Source organism: Acanthochromis polyacanthus, chromosome 4, assembly GCF_021347895.1.
Source record: "Acanthochromis polyacanthus isolate Apoly-LR-REF ecotype Palm Island chromosome 4, KAUST_Apoly_ChrSc, whole genome shotgun sequence".
Taxonomy (NCBI): domain Eukaryota; kingdom Metazoa; phylum Chordata; class Actinopteri; family Pomacentridae; genus Acanthochromis; species Acanthochromis polyacanthus.
Window position 1 is genome coordinate 27,844,743 of NC_067116.1, and position 21,693 is coordinate 27,866,435.

General features: G+C 39.5%; 1 protein-coding gene across 1 annotated transcript in view; it reads right to left on the reverse strand.

Moving 5' to 3' along the window:
- tgfbr3 (transforming growth factor, beta receptor III) overlaps positions 1-21,693 on the reverse strand; it is an 86,115-nt gene that overhangs the window by 52,551 nt on the left and 11,871 nt on the right. Inside the window, 1 exon segment of the mRNA XM_022221134.2 lies at positions 4,456-4,643. Within this exon segment, the coding sequence (XP_022076826.2) occupies positions 4,456-4,643 (188 nt within the window).

The following is a 21,693-nucleotide window of genomic DNA, read 5'->3' on the forward strand; positions in this document are numbered from 1 at the left end:
TCAGCTTCTCAAAGCAGTTCAGCACAAAAACCCATTTCTGTGTATGTGCAGTGTTACACTACACACGAATATTTTTGCAAACACGTAGCTAAATTCACAGCTTTATATGTTGTCAGTGCAGTATTTTACATATTAACTGTGAGTGAAAAGATGATCTTAGTCCCATCCTAAGTCTGTATTTTGGTCAGGTGCTCGAGGAGCGGTAAGATCTTCTTCTTAATTTCAGCATTTGGACTCATTTATATTCGTAGATGTGCAAATTGATTTCACTCTCAGTAATCGCTCTTTTCCTGTGCTTGCTTTAGCATGTGTATCCTTTGGTTGTTTTCTCAGTCAGCAGAGAGGTGCCTGGTCAGTGTGCGATTATGTAGATTTTCTGTGAGTTCTGCCCCTCACCTCTGCAGTGTGGGGAGGAAGCGGCGTCTGGGCCGCAGAGCAGACTGAATGTGGATGTTTTCACCGATGGCCTGCAGCACAAGAGGTGCCTGTGGCTGAGCTTTGGCTGTCTGCGTTCAGGGACTGCTGGAGAACACGATGTGCCCCGCTGACTCGCACTAAGTGTCTGCGAAGCTGAGCCTTGACCAGGAAGGGGAATAAATCTGCAGTTGCACTCGGTGTGCATGGGCGAATACGGACAAGGGGGATCACATGGTCAATTTCAGATGCTTTCACACACGCATGCACAGGCACACACACATCCTGCAGCTGCAGTGTGTGAGGCCTGCTTCACATCTCTTTCACACCCATGTGTGAAAGTCATGGCTTGCAGTTTGTTCATATTTTCAGTAAGGACGTGAGAGCAATGAATTGTTTCCTGCCTGCACCGGTGAACCCATTCTGTATGGGTATTAACCAGCGGGTATGAACTGTTATCCACAGACAGAAATGCACAGCTGGACCTGACTCAGAATACACACTTTGGCTCGGGGCCAATCTCCACACCAAAGCTGTGTTATTAAGTGCAACAGAACACCTCAGCAGTGACTGTGCATAAGTGCTTCGTGTGGGATAAGCTGGCGTTTACAGAGCTGGCAGTCAGCGTACAATAACAGACAAAGTGTGCTAATCATTCATTCAGGTGTGTAAAGCTTGAAATATCCACATAAACATTTTGGATAGTATTCTAGTGATATACAAGCCTTTTGTTTCCATCAATCTATAGCAATCTGTGCTCATTTAAAGCCAAATTTTCTCTGGTTGTCATTGATGCATCAAAAGAAATCACTGGTGTTTAAAACAGGCACTGCTGAATTAAATTAACAAGTAACAACATCTGTTCGGATGTTGTCTCAACATAAAAGAATTCATATGGACAGTGGTTCAGTCGCATTTTGCAAGTTTTCTCTCCCAGAAATCAAAAGACAAAAATTAAGTACAGCTTCCGAACAACTGTGTTCAAGTACAGTATTTAGATGCCTGGTTCACATCGAAGATTTTCATGAGGAAATGAACAATTAATGCTGTAAAATACACAGTGCACATAATTTGTAACTGTCACGATTTAATCTCATTTTACTGCTGCTTCTATGGTCAACGGTCTCCCTCCAAAACAAAACGTGCTGTTTGGAGTAAAACTTCCAGTTTTTAACACTACATTTACCATTTCCACGTACATTCTACTGACTTGAAACTGCTGAACTTGCTTGCTGCATAAAGTTTCTTTAGATGCAAGATTATTTGTTTCCAAATTTTATGTCAATATTATTATTTTTAGCTCAGATTTGGTCAGTTTTCCAGGCAGAACTACACATCACACATGGTCATTTCAGGAACTTTTTAAAGATGATATTTGGTTCAGAGGTGAAGTGAATGCATCCTTGCACCAGTATGATCAAGGCTGTTAAAGATCCTTAATTTCAAGCTATAATGTCTTTTTCCACTGGTCCGTCAAATCTGTCTGTCACCAGAGATCAGGGGCAGATTGTGTCAGTCTGACATGTTCCTGTTCAAGGTGAAGGACGGAGCTGTGCCCACGTCTCAGGTGGAAATGCAATCAAGTACCAGAGTGGGTAAATGGGCTGAGTGTCCTTCAGGGGATCTTATCTTATCATAAGCAGAAACCTCCAGTAACAGACTGAGCTTCTGCAGGGCCACCTAATCTCAGCCAGAGCTGCAGAGACCTTCTCCAGCCAAGGCTGTAGGAGGAGAACAGACAGCTGGATTTCTGCCTCCTCTGCATTAATCCTCACCGCGATCAGTTCCCAAGATAAACTGATGCAATTAGATTAATTTCACAGGCTCTCAAACTAGATATTTTACTGGGTTTTCCATAAAAGCAATGAAGCGGTCATTTACAGAGCAAATCATTCACTACATAGTTTTGCAAAGAAATTCAGGCTCCACTCAGCAAAAAGCAAAACATTTCTACCTGTATACTGAAAAAACATCAAAGACAAGCTATTCAAGTTTTAGAAACTCAGGTGGAACATACACAAAAAGCGGTTCATTTCAATATTTTCAACATTGTTGAGCTCATTACTCTGTTTTAACTCCCCCAAAATAAACTAACTGGAGAATGAAAAATGTTAACTTAGGTCAAAATAACAAGCAAAATCAATTTACTGTACTTTGTCAGTTGGCTGTTTATTATCATTATTTGGTCCATCACTACCAGCAGAAAGATCTCCTGGGAGAAAACTTAGACAGTTTGATGCACTTTAATGGCAGCTAAAATATACAGAGGACTGTAAGAGTATAAAAACAGGAAAGATCAGCTGAGTCTGATCTACTGGTCTGGGAAATACTTGAACATGTGGGATACACTGACTCCAACCAGCTTACCTGACAGCAGACGCAGACAAAAACACAGCTGAGTTTGTTCTGTGTGATTATTTGACTGTGTTTAACCTTAATCTATTTTGATACAAGTAAATCTGTTGTTAGATGAAGCACAGTAAAATCTTCACACCTGGCAGGACACAGGTATACGTAGACTCTACAAGAACTGTAGTGGACTCTTGGCATGTTGTGATTTCTGGCCTTACATTAACCCGCCTCCTGGTGGGTTTAAAAGGTAAATTATCTCTACAAAACCAACCAAAACACACTATTTATCAGAGCAAGAAACTGTAAAAACAAACAAATCACCAGATTTTGAATTTTCCCTACAGTCTTTATGCATAAAGTGTGATTTTCAGTTTTGCTGGGAAAATTAACCAAATCTGAGCAGTATCGGTAACAGTTGTGGGCACTTGGGAGAATGTTGTCATGTTTTTTCCAGATATGTTAAATATTTGTAAAATAAATAAAACAAAAGAATATTGTTTTGCTTATAAGATTCATGGCATCATAACTGCCACAGATTCCAAAGTCAGTCTGATGAGCCAGGCAGTGTTGAGCAGTTTCGAGTGTGTGTGGAGGTTTGAAAACTTTTTATGTGCATGGGTTTGGAGACTAATTAAATGCTACAGGTTTCTGCTTTTTATGGGACTTGGAACTGCTTCATCAGACCTTGTAAAAAAGGCAAAATCCGATATAAGATACAAGAAGCCCTGCAGCCGTGCTCCTCTACCATATATCAAACAGGACAAATTACAAGAAGAAACAAACCTTAGAATCTAGATCCCTGTGGTAAATCTCTGCAACAAGTGCAGCCACTGAAACCAGAGAATAGTTTCTGTATGCCTTACTGACTGACTGATTTAGCAAACCCAGCTCACCGTTTTTCCATATTTGGCTTTGGTAACACTTAAACCTACATTAGCAGCAAAAGCACAATGACAAGTTCATACATGCCACTTTTCACACCACTGTGACTGAAGTCGATGGCAGTTTAAAATCCAGACACAGCATTTTCCATGATTCCATGATTCATCTTCAAACTATGGGTGATGTTCCAACCATGAGATGTGCTGTTTAACACCTGAGGACAGGGAGCGGTTTAACACCCGACATGAACTCTAAAGAACTCCATCAGGAGATGTGTTGACAGTCTGAATGAAGCACATAAGAGATCTGCTCAAAACACATCAGCAGTTGGAAAAAAAACTGACTTTGAATGACTTGTCACTGTCTTCTTGTTTTACCCTCTAACCTGTGATATGGTAAAGTGAGGTCAGTTCGTCTGATCACCAGGATTGGAACAAGTTTTTTTTTTACCAGTGCACTTAGTGAGAGAACAATGGGATGTTATTGGATTTGGTTAAGTTTCCTGACTAAACTCTAGGTCACAAATGATTTGTTCAAGAGCCATAAGAAAGTTAAAAACGGTCCATACTTTTATAATGCCTTTACAAACCTTAGATTCCAAAGCACTGACTGTTTCTCATTAACACACATAATCATTTGTGGTGGCAGAGCTGCCGTGCAGGGAGCAGCTTGAGGAGCCACTGGGGCAAGCATCGAACCACAAACCTTGTGACACCTTAGCCATTCCTGATTCTCTCTCTTTTTTATTTCTATTTTTTATCTATTAATCTGTGTGCTGTTTTGCTCCACAGTCTCCAACTGACTCACCTTGGCTGGAGTGTTGTCTGGGCCAGGTGGAGCGTGTCCTCTCAGGTTGATGATGTGGACTTCCTGGGGCAGGCTGCTGGTGCCTCTGCTGGCGCATCCCGACAAGGCGGTGAAGCTCTTCAGGATGGCCTGCACCGGGTGTCCCGTCCCCACCGGCAGCAGCTCACAGGGGCTCCGAAACAAAGGCCCTGAAGAGGAGGGAAAAAAATGCAACGTCTCACATGATGTTATGTAAATCATGTATGAGCACTTTCTCTGAGTGTATACAGAGATAAAACTGGTAAAAACAGGGCAAAATAAATTTTAATCAGTTTGAAAAACCGAGCCTTTACGGCACCATCCCGACTTCTACATGTAAGGAGTATTCTGATTTAGCCTCTGTTTAAGGATGGTCTGCAATGTCAATACCTTTGTCTGCTGATTTTTTTTGTACTTTCCAAGTTCAATCAACCTTTTGAATCCCTTGGCAGAATTGAAAGGCATGTTATTTAAAAAAATTTTTAACCAAAACTGCCCCATTTATGAGCACCAAACCTGTACAAACAGAAAGAATCGTCTGATTTGCAATTTTCTGGCAGACTATGAACTATTAATTAGTGATACAAGTTGTGAAACCAAAATCAGATTTAAGCTTAAAATCTTGATATTTCCTCACATCACCTTATGTCTAGGTAAGATTACCTCATGTCTCATTTAAAAATTCACCAAAAATATACCATTTGCAGTAACCAGATTATGTAAAAACCAAACATTATGTGCTCCCCGACACAACCGTGAAAATATTCATGACTCAGCCGCGATGAACAATCCCACGCCAAATTTTTTTTTTTTTTTAGCTGAACAGCAGGATGTGTTTGCACAGATCAGATAGGATGTGTGAAATGTATGAGGTGTGGCTGTTAAAAAACTAGACTCGGTTCGTGTTAATTGAAAACATAGCAAGCATATACGAACTGCATGGGATACATTAAGCAATGAGCAACATCAACAAAACTTAAAAATTTTAATCTGACTGAAATAAATAAATAAACACTTAATTACAGCATCATTCACTTTGTTTAATGGCCACACCTATAAGTTGCAGTATAGGATGTGTGAGGTATTGCACTGTTTTAAGCTGCAATCTTGAATTCATTCACTGTCCAGTCGTGCTAGAAGGAAAGGATCAGGATGGACAGTTTCTTTTGCTCTCTGGTCGATGCACTCATCATCACAGAAGCTACGACTACAGACTTTGGTCGGTGAGGCAGAGCAGCACACAGCAGGATGTGAGGAAACTACAGTCAGGCTTGTTGTGTTTCTATCTGTATCTTGTCTCCTGGACACTCAGCTGTAACGAACAGTTCGCTCACCTATGAATGTCTGGCATGTTTGACTGAAGTACTGATTTACTTGTCTTTATAGGACAGCACTTAGCATCTCTATTAGCTCTTGCATGTCATATAACTTCCTTCCATCAGCCACAAGTTTTCAGGTGGTTAACAAGTTTCACCACAGCGTAGCAGCTTGTCTAAACTTCCTTTATGTTTTCCATCTGTGTGACCCACTTAAAGACAATCAGGGTGCAGCTTTGTCGTGATGTATCACGAATACATCTCAAATCATCCTGTCTTGTGCCATTCATTGTCTTGATTGATCGTCACTCCTTTTCAGCTCAACAATCATGAGCTAGATGAGTAATCTGAGTGCCAAAATTTAACCTAGCTTGTTGTTTCGAAAGTGTACCGCTTGAAATTTAGTGAAAATACAACAGAATTCTGTCAGCTCTTCTGTTGAACTCGTGTTCTTGGTATGTTTATCTGAAGAATGCTCAGTTATGAAATCAGGATTTTAGCAATGCAGAGCAGCAGCACGGAAGTGACTGATGGTTCACAGGTCCTACCAAGATGTTTTTCAGTCACTGTTTCATTCTCGTTTTGTTGTCTGTCTAAAGAAACTGAAAAACACAGAAACGAGAACAGTTTTAGTGGTTTTTGGCCGTATTAAAATACAGTATATGTGAGCACAGAGAGCAGGAGAGAAACAAACTGGTGTTCCTCCTGTGTGTTTTGTCTTCAGATGTTGGTACGTTGTGCTGCTGTGGCTGACATCCGAACAGTGCACAGTTTACAAACCACCTTTTTATTCTGTGATCATTTGTAGTCCTCCCAGATATTGGAGGCCTTGGGCCTTAGTAGACTTTTACACAAAACTGTGTTGGAACCTGCTGCTGCCACCATTGTGAACACTGAAGTCAGGGTGCAACAATTACGTAGTGACACTGAGAAAAAAAAATCATTTATCATAATGAACTGAAGTAAAAATAAACATGTGTCACTTCGGAAAATCGATGTCCACGCCAATAAAAATGCATCAACATCTATTACGCCACTAATAGCAGCAGCTCTAGTCAACAGCAGATGAAAACAAAACTGAAGTCAAAGAATAATCCCTGTCTCCTGTTGTTGCCTCCATCCTCCCCTCATTCCTCCCTATGCAGACTTTGAAACTTTTTCAAACTGGAAGGCTTTCCTATTACGTCACAGTCTTAACTTCCAGTGACAAACTCAGTTTCTTTGAATGGCAATGCAGTTTAGTTGTATGGAAATATAACTCTCAGGAGACAGGGCTGCAGGATGTAACAGGCAAATACACCCAGCTCACGTGGACTCAGGGTGGTACAAAACAAGCTGCTGGGGTTTGAGCGAGATAACAAACAGCTCTTTTCCATTACAAAGTCATGTATACTATGAGAAAGTACATGGTCAGGGCTTTTTTCTCGGGGTCAGCCCTTGCATTTTACCCCACAGCCTTCTGCCAGCCAAGACCCGCTCACATTTCAAACGCAACGCACTAAACACGCCAGGGCTGCCAATAGCAATCAGATGGAACATTTGGAAATAATTAAAGTCTAAGTGAAAGACAGTTAGATAACAATGGTAAATTCTCTCCAACTTTCTCTAAAACACTGTGCCTCAGCAGTGGGGTACAGCTAAGGGGGGAAAGTTTATTTTTTGTTGTTTTTGCTCAGAACACATAGCTATTGTTTTCTCTTTCCGTGCAGCCCAATAAGCCTATGTTAGATCAGCATAAACCAGGAGATCATGTATGGCATATCTCCCCTCTCTGTGTTGTGAGAAAAACACAGAGGCTTTATTGTTACCATATTTGTCTCCTGAGTTCAATCCCAAGCTCTTGACAGACGCTCTCAACCTGGACTCTTGTTTCTAGTAAATCCAAACCCAGAGAGATTATCTTTGCCTCGTATTTGGAGCATAAATATATTAAAACATGGCAAGGTCTCGCCATAGTGATAAAAACATGGGGCCTAATGGCAAAAACCTGTGGTGCATCAGCATTTCAACCCCCCTCCCTTTTCCTCCCAGAGGACTGAAGCCTATTCCCTCCCTCACCATGTCATCACGCCTCACTCCCACAAACACGTCCGAGGGCACTTCAACTCACTTTTTCCCCTCACACGCCGAGAATAACAAACAACTGCCAGACAAACAAAGAAAAACGTACTTCTCTCTGGGAGACTGCCAAAAGATTACAACACTCGCTCCGCAATGATCTGATCGTCTAATTGTTTAAAAATACAACAAAACAGAGAGGTATGTAGGAGGGAAAAAGGTACCACATGGTTGGAAAAGTAGGGCAGTCGATATGTGATGGTCTTGTTTTTACAAAGCTGAGGAAAGGCAAAAGCAGTCTGTTGGTTTAATGGTTTGCTCCTTAAGTTTTTTTGTAGGCTAAAGCTACGTGTGACCCAAAAATTTGATCTGATCCTAGCAGACGGATGGATTCGAGGAAGATTTCATTAACAATGTGTAGTAAAATTTTTAAAATGGTCAAACAATACAACTCATGTATCATATACAATATATTTTTTTACATATAATTTGCTTGGTTGTTGTTTTTTAACCTCTATAGTGATACAGTAAATACAGTAGACATCAAGTTACACAAAAAACCCCTCCAAACTACAGGCAGTTACTAATCTATTCTAACTAATGTTTTACTGCACTACAAAGTCCTGCACCTCTGTGGAAACACAACTGTCATGGCTCGAAGTAAAGAGAACTCACAAATGTCTTCTGTTCGGTATGACACAGCAAAAATATCATAAATTCTGAAAAAGGAAAAAAACATACGTCGAATTTCTTCAAATATTTAATTGTACCAGAAGTGAGACAACCTGAAATCTACATGCTCAACATTTTTCTAAGCTCTGCTCTGTGTAAACACCAGTTCAACTGGATATTCCTGGAATTTATGTCCTGTGAGTGCGTGTTTAATTGTGTTTACTTTTGACAAATTTTTAAATGAGACATCTGGAATAAAGTGATTTTGATATAATATGACACTATTAAGGTTTGATTAACTTTCATTTTCCTGATGGTATTTTATGTCACACATAATTAGTAAAATTACTGGTGCGAGTTAAAATCAGACAATTCTCTCTAATTTAAGAGTTTATAGCACTGAAAAATGGTGCAATTTTCTCCAATTTTAAGAGAAAACATGCTTTTCCAAACCACTGGTGAGTTTTTTTGGTTCAGAAGGTTATTAAATCACTTTCTGAACGTTGCCCTTGATGTCAAGTTCTGTTTCTTTAAAACAGATTTCACTGAATGTAACACTACAGCTTCATTTTCTTGCAAAATCATAAACGCTCTTGACGAGACTATCTGAAGACGTGGGCCATAATTTCCCATGACAGCAGGCTTTTCATATTCAAGTGTGGCTTTTTGGAACGAGCATGAATACCTTTGAGAAACTTTAATTTTGAGTAAATATTTGAAATTTCATATGAACCATTTGCTGATTAGATCAGGTTGATAAAAGTCTCAAACAGCTGTTTTATCGAGCTGGACCCAGCTGAGTTCGCTCCCTATCACATATGCCATTACCATTAGCCTGCACCAGAGATGACAGTAAAGAAAGTTATACAGGAAATAAAACTAGCATCTGTTGGCCACAGCTTTGTGTCTGCTGTCACCTTGTCTGTCTCTCTGCCTTTCTCCCCCGCTTCAGTCTGCCCTCCCCTCCAGCCATCCATCTTTTCTCCTCAGTCATCGGTCTAGTACAGAGTGCGTCCTGTCCAGCTGCTACTAGTGACTTTTAGCTGGCCAGGCCAAACACCCACATTTGAGGAATGAGAGAAGCTGTTGTTCACTTTGCCTGAAAAACAAGTCCAGTCTGAGTCCACAGACACTCTGCAGGCTTTACCACTGATACCTAAATCTGAAGGTAAATCTACCATGAGAGCTAAAGCAATCTCTAAAATTTTAAATGGTTTCATAGTGATGGTGCCACAAATTATTAGAGTAAACTTCTTGTACAGCTGTACTGTAGCTACAAACTGATACCTCCATACCCCAGAAAGTCACATGAAAATGATCTTATTCTTAAAAAGGAGCAGGTTTCTTGCAGTAAACTTTACTCTTACCATGAATTTTGTAGGATTTGATGCTACTGGAGAAACGTTAAGCTGTATAAAGGCAAATTACCCTAGACCTGCATTAGTCTTTAACTGTTCAATGTAAAATCCATTCAACTACTGTAAAATGAGGTTGCAATCAAACTACAATAAAATTTAAATCTCTGTAGTTACCCATTTCTTAACCCGTCGACGGTTTTGAAAGACATGTTATCAAATTTACACATGTTTTAATGTCTGAAACTGTAAAAACAGAAATAATCTATGGATTTTCAACTTTCCGACGAGACTCGAACTTATCCTGTGAGACCAAGAAACCATGAGTGACTCAGTTGAGCTGGAGGCGGTATTTACAAAGAGCTGACAGGAGCCATAAGTTGGTGGTAAAATATCGGTAGTATGTAGAGAAGTCCAATTTTTAAAGTATTAGTAACACCTGGACGCACTTGGAAAATACCACACATGGTGATTCCAGTTTTTTTAGTGTCTGTAGAATAAATAATTAGACACAACAACTGTTTTTTTATTGCCATTCTGATTTTCTATACTGCAACAAAGACATTTTTGAGTTCTTCAATGTCTAGCCATAGCTTTGCTATTTCCATAGAGGTGTAGGACTTTATATTGCACAGAAAAATGAGCCCGCAGTGAATTAAAATGTGGCAGGAATGAGAATATGCTCTGGGGTCTAGAGGGTTAACTTCACTCTTTCTTAATGATTCATTCTGTTAGTAATGACGAAAGGAGAGTATAGTTCTCTGAAGACTCCGTGCCAGTTAAATCAGAAGACATGGAGGCGTCAGGACTAACTGTTAACGTGGAGAAGACAGCCAAATCCTGATCGGGTCCAACAGACTCAACATCAACATCTCATCATCGCCCCAGCCCCCCGTCAATCCTATCCAGCTGTGAGGTCAAGTCACATTCCAAGTTCTTGTAACCAAAACTACCATCTGAATGTCAGATTTGAAAGACTGTATACAAAGCCAAAAACTGGATGTCAAAATGTAAAGTTAGATTGGAAGAGTTGCAAGAATCTGTTTATGCATTCGTAATATTTGCAATGTTCCAAATGAAAATCTCTGGCGGAGAGCTGACACATTTTTTTTAAAGATTCAAATCTACACTTTCAGCTTCACATACTAGTATTTCTGACGCTGTATCAACAGGGAAAAGATGTGAAATTTTGAAACCACCCACTGACCCTCCAACAGCTTGTTCTGCTCTGTGGTTTGCACATACACAGCTCTGCATTAGCAGAGTTTCCTGCATTGTACTGGAGCTCAGTGGGGGATTTTTGACAGCTGGCATACCTGGAGCAAACAAACAAAGGATCAGAAATAGATCAGACCCCATTTAGCCAACAGGACCCCTGAAAAGATGCTTGTTATTGGGGGCAGCCAGATTAACTTGGGGCATCTGTGCATGGTCACAATTCAACTAAAGGTGCCTTAAACATTAAAATTACCAATTTTAAACTGAGAGACATCAAAGTTGGCAACTATAATAAATGTCACAGATGTAAAAACCACATTATATAAGGTCAGATGAGTTTGTGGTTTCATAACAGAAAGTGAGAAGATAGAAGCAGGAAAATGTCAGACTATATACGTTCACCGCCACTTTTACTGTTTCTGTATGTGGGCACAGACAGGAAGTTACAATGAGCTGAGCTACTTTAATTTGATACTCAAACTACTTGTTGCCATTCTGGAGGTACATAAAGCTAAAGTGTTTTGGAATTGACACAATTAACAGCTGGTTGTAGACAAAATAGCAACTAGTAAGTATTGAATCATGTCACCGCAGCACACATTTCAACAAAAGACCCTGTAATAAGTCTATCCAAATGATTGTGTCAAATACTTAGTTATGGGACACTACAATATCATAGCAGACTGATGAGGGTCTCGACAAGGAATATTAGAATGTAGGAAAGGCTGAAATGACAGTATCAGTCAATTTACAGCTGAGATGGAAGTGTCAGTTGAAGTGTAATCAATGAAATCACCAAAACTTGTACGTGTGTATGCTGAAAGCAGCTGAAATGTCAGTGGAAGAGCATTAGAGTCAAAATATCACTCTAAGAGTAAGAGTCAAAAGCACTTGAAGTGTAAGTTGATGCGTCAAGATAAAAGCAGTCGAAATGTTAAATATTAAAAGAAGCTGTTAAAATATCACTAGATAATACAGATAAAATCAGCTGAAATGTCAGTTTGCGCATAAAAGATAACAGGCGCTGAGATAAAATCAGTTGAAATGTCAGTTGAAGAGCAAGAGATAAAAGCAGCTGAATTGTAATTTAAAATGTAAAATAAAAGCAGTTGAAATGTCACTTGAAATGACAGATGAATGCAGCTCAGTCTGATGAAAATACCTCAGTCAGTTAGGGACGGAGGTGGGAATGTAGTTGAAGATGAAGTGGGAGCAGTGGGGACGATTCAGTTGGAGAGACTGCAAGCAGCTATGATCTGAAACTGCTTTTCACAGGAACTCATTCTTTTTAACGGGGATCAGTTTCATTTTAATTCAATGGTGGTCGATTTCTGCACAGTTCATGACCACGATTCCCCGCAGAGTGACAGACGTGCACCTTAACCTACTTTTGTTTTCTCCAGACCACCCCCAGATAGATGTTTATTTCTTCAGTTATGCTTTCTATGGGGATTAGAATCAAATATTCAGACACTGATTCTAAGAGAAACACTGGATATGGTATAGCAAGGCCATGAGCAAGCAAAATTTATTTTCTGTCAAAAGATTTCAATTATTTTCTTTTGTTATTCTACGTTTCCCAAAATGCATTTAGGATTGGCTGTGATAGTATTACAGGTAAGACAGGAAGCAAGCGTAGTAAATTCACATTAAGGAGGGAGAGACTGTGAAAATACTCACTTCTGATCTATTTAAACAGTGCAGTCCAGGCAGTGATGTCACTAGACAATTTTCACAGTCTTTGGCAGGCAGCTTTTGGACTTTAGCCTCCATTGTGATTCAAGACTAATATCTCTTTCAGATATTTTCTTTAAATCCAGCAGATTGCCATTCCAGACTACTAGAATGTGTGACAAAAATGAGATTGATTAAAAATCCTGCTGTCATTTTCACACATTTCCTCTGAAAACAAGCTTCCTTTTCATATTTCAAAAGAAGAAAATCAGTCAAAAACATAAAACTGACATGCAGAGTACTGAATGCTTTGCAGTTCTATAAAGCGGTCTGTCTGAGCCAGTTTGCTGTAATTAACAAAAATGAGCCACATTCTTAAAATAACTGCAAAAACACCAAGAAAACTGTATGGGAGAAGAATTCCAAGAATTTTGGAGGCCTGGAGCCATAAACAATGCTGTAATGAGCTTGTAATGCTCTGAAATGTTTTGTGTTTGCGTTTTCACTGAATATATTCATATGAAGTCTAACACTTTGAAGTGAACACTCTCACGCAGGCTGATGACATACTATCACACGTTTTAGATTAGCTGCTTGTTATCGGTGTTTACTCCACGAATATAATGGAAGGAACTGAAAGTATTTCTCTAAGAAGATAAATACGTCCAAAATCACGTTTGCAACTCAGCTATGAAATACTCTACAACACTGACAAAATTCTGCTATTTGTAATAGCCAAAGGAGATATTTTGCAATGTCTTCTGTGCTTGTACAACCAATTACTCATTATTTTATATTGAGACAAAAATCTGTTATACTGGGTTATCTAAGATTTTGTTTCATTTTAAAGAGCAGCTTGCATGTTGAGTCTTAAACTACTTAGTGCTTGTAAAAGTAATGGATATTTTTGTTTCATGAGCCAAAATCCTCATGAAAAAGTAGGTATTCTGAGCAATGCTCTTAAAAATGCCCTTTTTACACATACGGAAGTCATGTTGGCCACAGTGTTGGTTGAAGTAGAAGATGTTAGTGAGTTTGATCAGCTGTCATTGAAAAAGTTCTCCTTTTTTGCTAATTATCTTGCATTTCACAGCTCTTCATCATGTTCAGCTATTATGTTTGTGCATGTTAAGGTGGAGCAATATATTGTTTCAGGACTAACACTGCAATGTGCACAATAGTCACACTGCAGACAAATGAACAAAAAAAAAAACCAATGCAACAACTGTTTTGGCTGCTTGATACAAAAAAAACAACAAAAAAAAACGCTCACACAGTTCTCATTTGCCATATCTAATTTACAAGAAAAGTCAGTTTGGTAGAATATCATTTACTCTAATTCAAAGGTTCTTTTATTTTACTATATTCAAAAGAAACCCAGACTGTTGACATACAGGCTCCACACATGGACAGCAAAATGAGTGAGTAACAAGAGAAAACCTCCTAAAAGGAAGATTTGTTTGCACAAAGAAACACAATGTAAGATGTGTGGAAACACTTTGGCAACAGAAGGGATGACGTTGAACACAAACAGGTGCTCTTCCACAACTCAAGGCAACACAACTAATTTGTTTGACCATTTAAATCAGCACCACAAAGCTCTGTGTGATGAGTGCAAAGCCAGATCTGAATGCCATCCAAAGCAAAAAAAAAACTCTTTCAAATGCCTTTGCTGGTGTTACGACATGTGAGAAAGGTTCAAAACGGCAGAGAGAAATCACTGATGTGATAACTTCTCACCTTCATCGTGAAAGACTTGATAATTAACACAGTTACCAAAGATGGTTTTAAAAACTGGATTCTGCCGCTTAACAAACGGTTGTAACACCATCATTTTCTTTTCAAGCTGCCATTCCAGAGCTGCATGAAAAATACAAGGCACAAGGTGAAAAAGAGCTGCTACAGTGGAATACTGCGTAGCTACAGCAGACTCAAGGTCCAGTCAAACAACAAAGTCGTACGTAAGTCTGACCATCCACTTCATTAATAAGGACTAACAACTGGAAAGTCACTCTGCAAATGGCGTTTTTCCCAGGATGATCATACATGTCAGAAATTTGCACCAGTGATGAGAGAATCTTTGGGGCCTCAGTGGGAAATGTTAGGTCTGTGGTGAATATGGTGAAGGCTGCTGCACTACATACGTGTACCAGACTGCAGTGCTTTAGCCAAAGACTGCATCTTTATTCATACCCATGTTGTATTTATGAAGCTTTTTCTCTGCATATCACAACACATGCATGTTGCAGAAAAAAATTTCACTTTTCAAACATCGTGAAAGCCTCATGTGAACCACGTAAATCCTTATATTTTAAACTGAAGAACTACAAAAGCAGACCCCTCCCTGCTTCAACATTCATTACAACAGTCATACGAGAGATAAAATTGGCCTCCGTTTCCACAGAATACACTTTGTTGCCTTCCACAGGGCGGCACTGAGCCAACACTTGGGTGCAGGAAGTGATGTCAGTCTGTGTGTGCCAGTTAGGGACAAATCTGATATTCCCACAAAGCCATTTCCGAATATAAACAAACAGAACCTTCCCCCTGTGTGTGTGTACACATCCTCACATGTCAAGTTCCCAGTATTTCTTCAGCAAGTCCAATTGTGTTTCTTCAAATCCAAAAGAAAGTCAGCAGCACTGACAATAACTCAACAGAGACAATGTCAGTGTGGAATAACAGTGGAGCTGAGGAAGACAATAACTTGTCCAATAATGACGTAATAAAATTTATATAAATAAAGACATAATAAGGCCAAGTTAATTACAGTAAATGCAAAATAGCACAGAGGGGCGTCTCTGTTTCAATATATCTGCTCTCTACCTAAGATATGCCAGTTCCCATATGAAGTTCGGGATTAAACGAATCCTCTGGTCTCTTTCCTTTCTGCTGTAGGGCATGATTCCCATGGAGCACGAAACACGCAAACCAGTTTAGGGAACGTAATATTCTGCCCGCTTTTGTTTTCCTAAGGGGCTTTGGGCTAAAGAATCACTAGCTCTGCAGTGTTGACATTAGCACAGCCCACTTAGCCCTGAACCCTGAGTCACTACTACAGGAAGTAAGCAAAGCCTTTCATAAGGGTAGTGTAAGTTCACTTCACTGGCCTGCCTATGAAAAGGATTTATCTCTGGACTGTAAAATTGGAGCCACAAGAGGAGGAAGCTGGAATGGGATGAAGGGAGGAGGGCCGGGGGTGAGCCCGAGCTCCACGAGGGAAGTCGTAAACTCCTCGATCAAAGTGTGAAATCTGAAGTCAGATATCCCGCAAATCTGTCTGTAACTCAATATCACCCAAATACTCTTTATTGGTAGATGTCTGCCATAATCTTGTCAGCTGGCATATAATTGAAAATACAGCTTTAAGACAGTAATTTCAATGGATTGTGTTTTATCTACTGTATACAGAATGAGAATGGAGATGGAGGTAATTGTTCTTTCAGTTTGCAAATATTTTCATTTGACAATAAATTGCATCCTTGTGGATGTAAAAACTTAAATATAAAAGGAAAAAAGTGCATCTTTCTCATTTGCATAGATTTAGGAGTGACTAATTAACACCCCAAATCCCAAAACCACTGGCAGGTTTGGAAGTTATGATGTCTTTCAAAAATAGCCAAAATTACACCATTTATCAGACGCAGAAACTGTAAAAACAGAGATAATCTTCTGATTTCCAATATTCCACTGGCCCTTGAACTACTCATCTGCGACATTGATTCTGTTGTAAAATTTCATTAAAACCACAGATGTCATACCACATAAAAAAACATCCAAAAATAAACCATTTGCTCTAACCAGATTCTGCAAAAAACGAAAAGTTTTGAGCTCCGTGTCGCAACAGAAGAAGCTATGAGTGACTCAGCTGTGATCAACAGTCCCCATGACAAAAATTGGGAAATATTTAGCTGTAACGGGCTGAACTTTGGGAAAATGTTGTACATGTTGATTGTTGTTGCTTTTTTGTAAAATAAACAAAGAAATTCAGTTTGGTCCTTATCTTTATTATGAGTTATGGCATTATAACTTTGACATACTGCACAAAAGACATATGTGAGTTCTGTCTCCTTCCAGCCATGGCTGTGCTGTTTCCACAGAGGTGCAGGACTTTATACCGCAGAGAAAAATTAAGTTACAACAGCCAGAAACTGCATTAGGATACTCAGGGTTAATAAGCAATTTTGCAGGGTTAATAGGCAATTTTAACTGGATAATTGTACATAATTGTGCATTAATGACAGATGAGGTTGTTTTTGGAGGCATACTTGTAGGACGGTTTTAAAATAGTTTTAAAAAAGCTTGCTTTGATGATGATTCAGTAGTTCACATGCCCTACAGAATGAGAGGCGGGTAAAACACACTCCTGTTGCTGACAGTGAGGTTGGTTATTATTCATCAGCCCTGACAGATGAAGTGGGCAGCTGTTGGTAAATCATCAGCATGTGAAAAAGAAATAGATGACCAATTACAAGCAGCATACGCAGCTGTAGACTGTCGGAACATTTCCACCAATCTCTGACACTACGCCCACACGAATAGGTTTTCATTTTAAAGCAGTATCTTAAAACAAAAGTGATCTTGACAGACTAGATAACATCACAGGCTCTACACTTTCATACTTACTAGTTAGGAAAGTTGGTCTCGTATCTCTGCTGGAAAGAACTTTGTCTCAATATCTGTTGTCTTAAATATCCTATAGAAATAACAATGGTTTGACTTAACAATGACACTCCATCCATTTAAACACACCTAAAAACACAGATAATGCAGCTGGGTATGGGAATAGTTGCTTGTCTCCGACACATATAGACAGCAGTAGCATGGAAAAATGCTGAATTTATTGGCACAACAGCTGCTAGTGGTGACAACAAGGGCAGCAATGCCTGTAATTCATTACCCATGTCGAATTAACCACCGGTAGTCATGGCTGATGTGCTTATTTTCTTTTAGAAAAGGGTCACTAATGAAGAAGGGACACATAGAGACTGACTACACCTGATCAGGAAGTGAATGTGTGTGTGTCCAAGTCTCCATTTCGGCCTGTCCAAACTAAAACATAGCATCATTTCCAAATGTCTGAGAAGCGCGGACGCTAGACCCACACATAGTGAAAGTTAGCCATTTTAGAACAAAAATATATTATTGTGAACGTAGCCTGAATACAGACATAAATCAGCAGGCTTTGAAGAGAAGGATGACAAGGCTAATTCCCAGAGGAACACGGGAGCCACTGTGTAAAGTGAGACAGCTGGGAGAGACTGAGCATGTGTGCATACAACTGAAGACTTTACTGGCTGTGCTGCCACTGTATGTCTTTAGTGATGGGTGCTGACATGTGCTGTCTGGGTCGATAATATCAAAGAACAAAAAAGTTGTCAGCGCAGTCACGTAACAAGAACTGGCTGTTCATATTTCTAAAAAGTAGTAACTGGATGAAGACCAGCTGAGAAACATTTGCAAAAGTACAAGTAAAGTACAACCATTAGTATAGACTTGACACTATAAATGCCCTCAGCTCAAAGGTGAATTTAAACAAATGAAAATGAATGATTTTCTGTGAAGATGCCCTCAAGAAAACTCAGTGAAGTAGCGCTACAATACCATGTTCGCGTGAGATGGTTTCATCCAGGTTGTTGCATGAATACTGAGATACCATAAGTGCAGTTGAACAGCCATCAGCTAACCCAACAAACTGCAGCACTAAAAGCACCCGAGCAGAACAGTCTTAACTAAGCAGTGGAGGGAAACATCCGTCCTGCTGCTCTGAGGGCATCTCTCTCATCAATCATAGCCGCCTGCAAAAGCCACACTCCTTGGCATCAGCTCGATGGGTGTTTTCGGGATCAGGCACTTCATCTGCATTCAACAAGATTTAGACCCAGTAGGGGGAGCAGGGAGGTGTGCCCCGTGGTCGTTTGTCTTGTCCCACTCGATATCAGCCAGATTTCATCTCTGCTGGATCATCTGCTTTGCCAGGACTCTTCAATGTACAATGTTTAACACGACCCAACCAGCGCATGTAATGAAAAGTCAATGCTGGGGATCAAGCTTGGTTGAAAGCTTAAAGCTGAGACAACGTAATGTAAGAAGTTGCAAAACATGCTGTGGAGCTTTCACTGTACTGTAATTTAGAGGAAAAAACATAGTTTTATATCAAAACCGCATTCTGACGGCACAGCTTTCAAATGGCAAGAGCTGTGATCTTACATGATTAAGAGTTTTACACTGTAGCAAGTACAAGTCTGAAGTAAAAGCTAGATTGTTAATGTCAGTTTAAAGAAATTCTTGGCTTTTGTACAGTTAAAATTCTCTCTGCATGATGCCTTCCTGGACAAAGATGATGTTGTGGATGCAGAAGCATCACTCTGCTGAATTTTTGAAAAACAAAGCAATTGTTGGTGTACAGTTCTGTTAAAGGACACCAAGTCTTTAACAGAACTGTACACCAAAAATTGTGTTCTGATAAAACTAAACCTTATACCTTTGTCATTTATTCTATTGCTTTACTGACTTTCCTTCTCAGCCAACAAATCATATAATAGATATTACCCTGGTTATCCACAAAAATTGAAGGAGAAGCTTCAAACATTTTGTGAAACATCTGTATTTTCACCCAAACCCTGATATTTTCCTAAACAATTTAACGAGTTATAATTGAAAGTAAACAAGCAAAAGCGAAACTTTATCCAAGTCCCCACAGGACACAGTGAAAGTGTTGTTGATGACTTAAGCCTTGATTACAATCCCCTGTAGACGTAGGGTAGTTGTTCTTAAGATACAAGTTTTTCAGTTTTCTTGGAAGAGTGTGTTGCATACACACACAGTAGGTCATATCTATACAACTGCCAAGTACTTTTGCCGTTCGCAGCATAAATTTGGGGCTGCATACAGATGTGTTTAAGGTCTCCATGCAAACTTTCGCAAACTCGGGAAGATGACAAAGTTTACATTACAGGACCCTTTGTGTTTTAAGCACCCCAGATGATGCTAAAAACAAATGTTTGTTATGAGGCGATAATGCACGACGTGAATATTTGTCATCTTCCTCTTTATAACTCGTCATTTAAAGAATTGTAATTGAAGTAGTTGCTTTTGGACTTTGAAGGTGCTTGGTTTTGTACATATTTTCTAATAACAGAGTCCAAACATTGTTTGGGAAGCCCTGTACTATGTCTGCCCACTTTCTTCATCACATTTATGGAATAACCACTAACATGGTGCTGCATTCTAATGTGTAACCAGCTCCTATATCCTGCAGAAAGTGTAACCTCTTTGAACAGTCAATGGGAGTGCAATACGACCACCTGCACCAGTTGAAATTAGCAACATTGTAACAACTTTTGGGTCCAAACGAACCACTCTAACAGACTAACAGGTGTGAAAGCACCCTTAGATTAGTCGTGGCATATTTCATCCACTTCATGTCTCAAAAGACCTCAAGCAACAAACCTTGAAGGCAGAATGCTAATCTGGACTACAGTGATAATGTGTCAAGGTGTCAAATCCACACTGACATACACAAAGACCCCTTTTCAAACTCAGTTAATATCACAAAATCAGTGGCTTACATTGAGAGGTATGAGGAGGGAATTTCACCAGATAATCAATAAGTGCCAAGCATTTGCTTTCTTTTGACATTGATCATACAAAACAGCCCAAAAAGCTGTCTGTGTTCCTGCTATATTTTACAGAAACACCATCACTCAGATGTGATTACAGGGGCCTTTGAGTAGCAGCAGGTTGCCATCAACAGAAAGCAAAGACTGAAACAATGCTGGGCCTTTGTGCCAGTGAGTGAGCCCAGTGTGAAGGAGTCAGAGAGGTGAGAAAGGCCAAAGCAGACAGCGTTTTCTCACACGCTGGAAGAAGCTACATTCCTCTGGGCTTCTTGAACTGCATGAAAGGGAGGGCAAAGAAGAAGAATGACTTGTCAGATGCCTTGCTGTCTCATGTGTTAACACGCACAAAGGACGCTGGGAAGGCCTCTTAACTGGACAGTTAACAAACGGAAAGTGTGATGAATAAATGGCTGGTTAGAACTGAAACCGCACAATAAAAAAGCCATGAGGAGAATTTCTGAATGATGTACGGGATGTTGAGAAAATGCCAGAAACTTGTGACAAATATCTTTGCCACTAAACTTAATGTTTTCATGTTTTTTTTGTGGCGTGCTTCAAATGAGAGGAGCAGGAAATATCCCAGCCACCATAACAGCCTCTTACAGAGCTTCTTAAACCTCTGAGCCTACAAAAGAAGGTGATTTTTTTCATTTTTTTTACTTCTGTCACATTTTTATTTACTGTGGGCTTATTTTTCACTGAAATACAAAGTCCTGCACCTCTATAGAGGCAGCAAAACCTTGACTAGTAGAGAGAACTCAAAAATGAATTCCTTACATCACGACACGTATATGAGGCCATAAGTCATTACAGAAGAAAATAGAAAATACTACTAAAGCTGAATTTCTTTGATTATTAGATTTCACAAAAAAATATTTTTAAAAAACTGCAGTAAACACATAAACATTTTGAAGGTGCCCACAAGGGTTACCAATACTGGTAAATATATTGACTCTACATACATAGATATTTCATTACTCACATTTTGTATTTGTTTCCATAGTTGCATTCAATCTGCTCTTCACAAACATAGCCTGCAGTTCAACCAAGTTCAGATGAAAAGTCCCTGACTTTCGTCTTGTTGATCACAGCTGAGTTGCAAATGGCTTCCGAGGAGTGCAGAATTATTAGTTTTTTTACAGAATCTGATCCAAGCAAAGCATTCTTTTTTGAGCAATTTCTCAATGAAATCTGCAGAATAAAACATTTTGATGACATATCTCAATTGTAAGCTAAGATGTGGTTACACTTAAAAAGGAACTGACACATCACAGATAACAAAAAGTTTACATTTGCCTTTCAAAA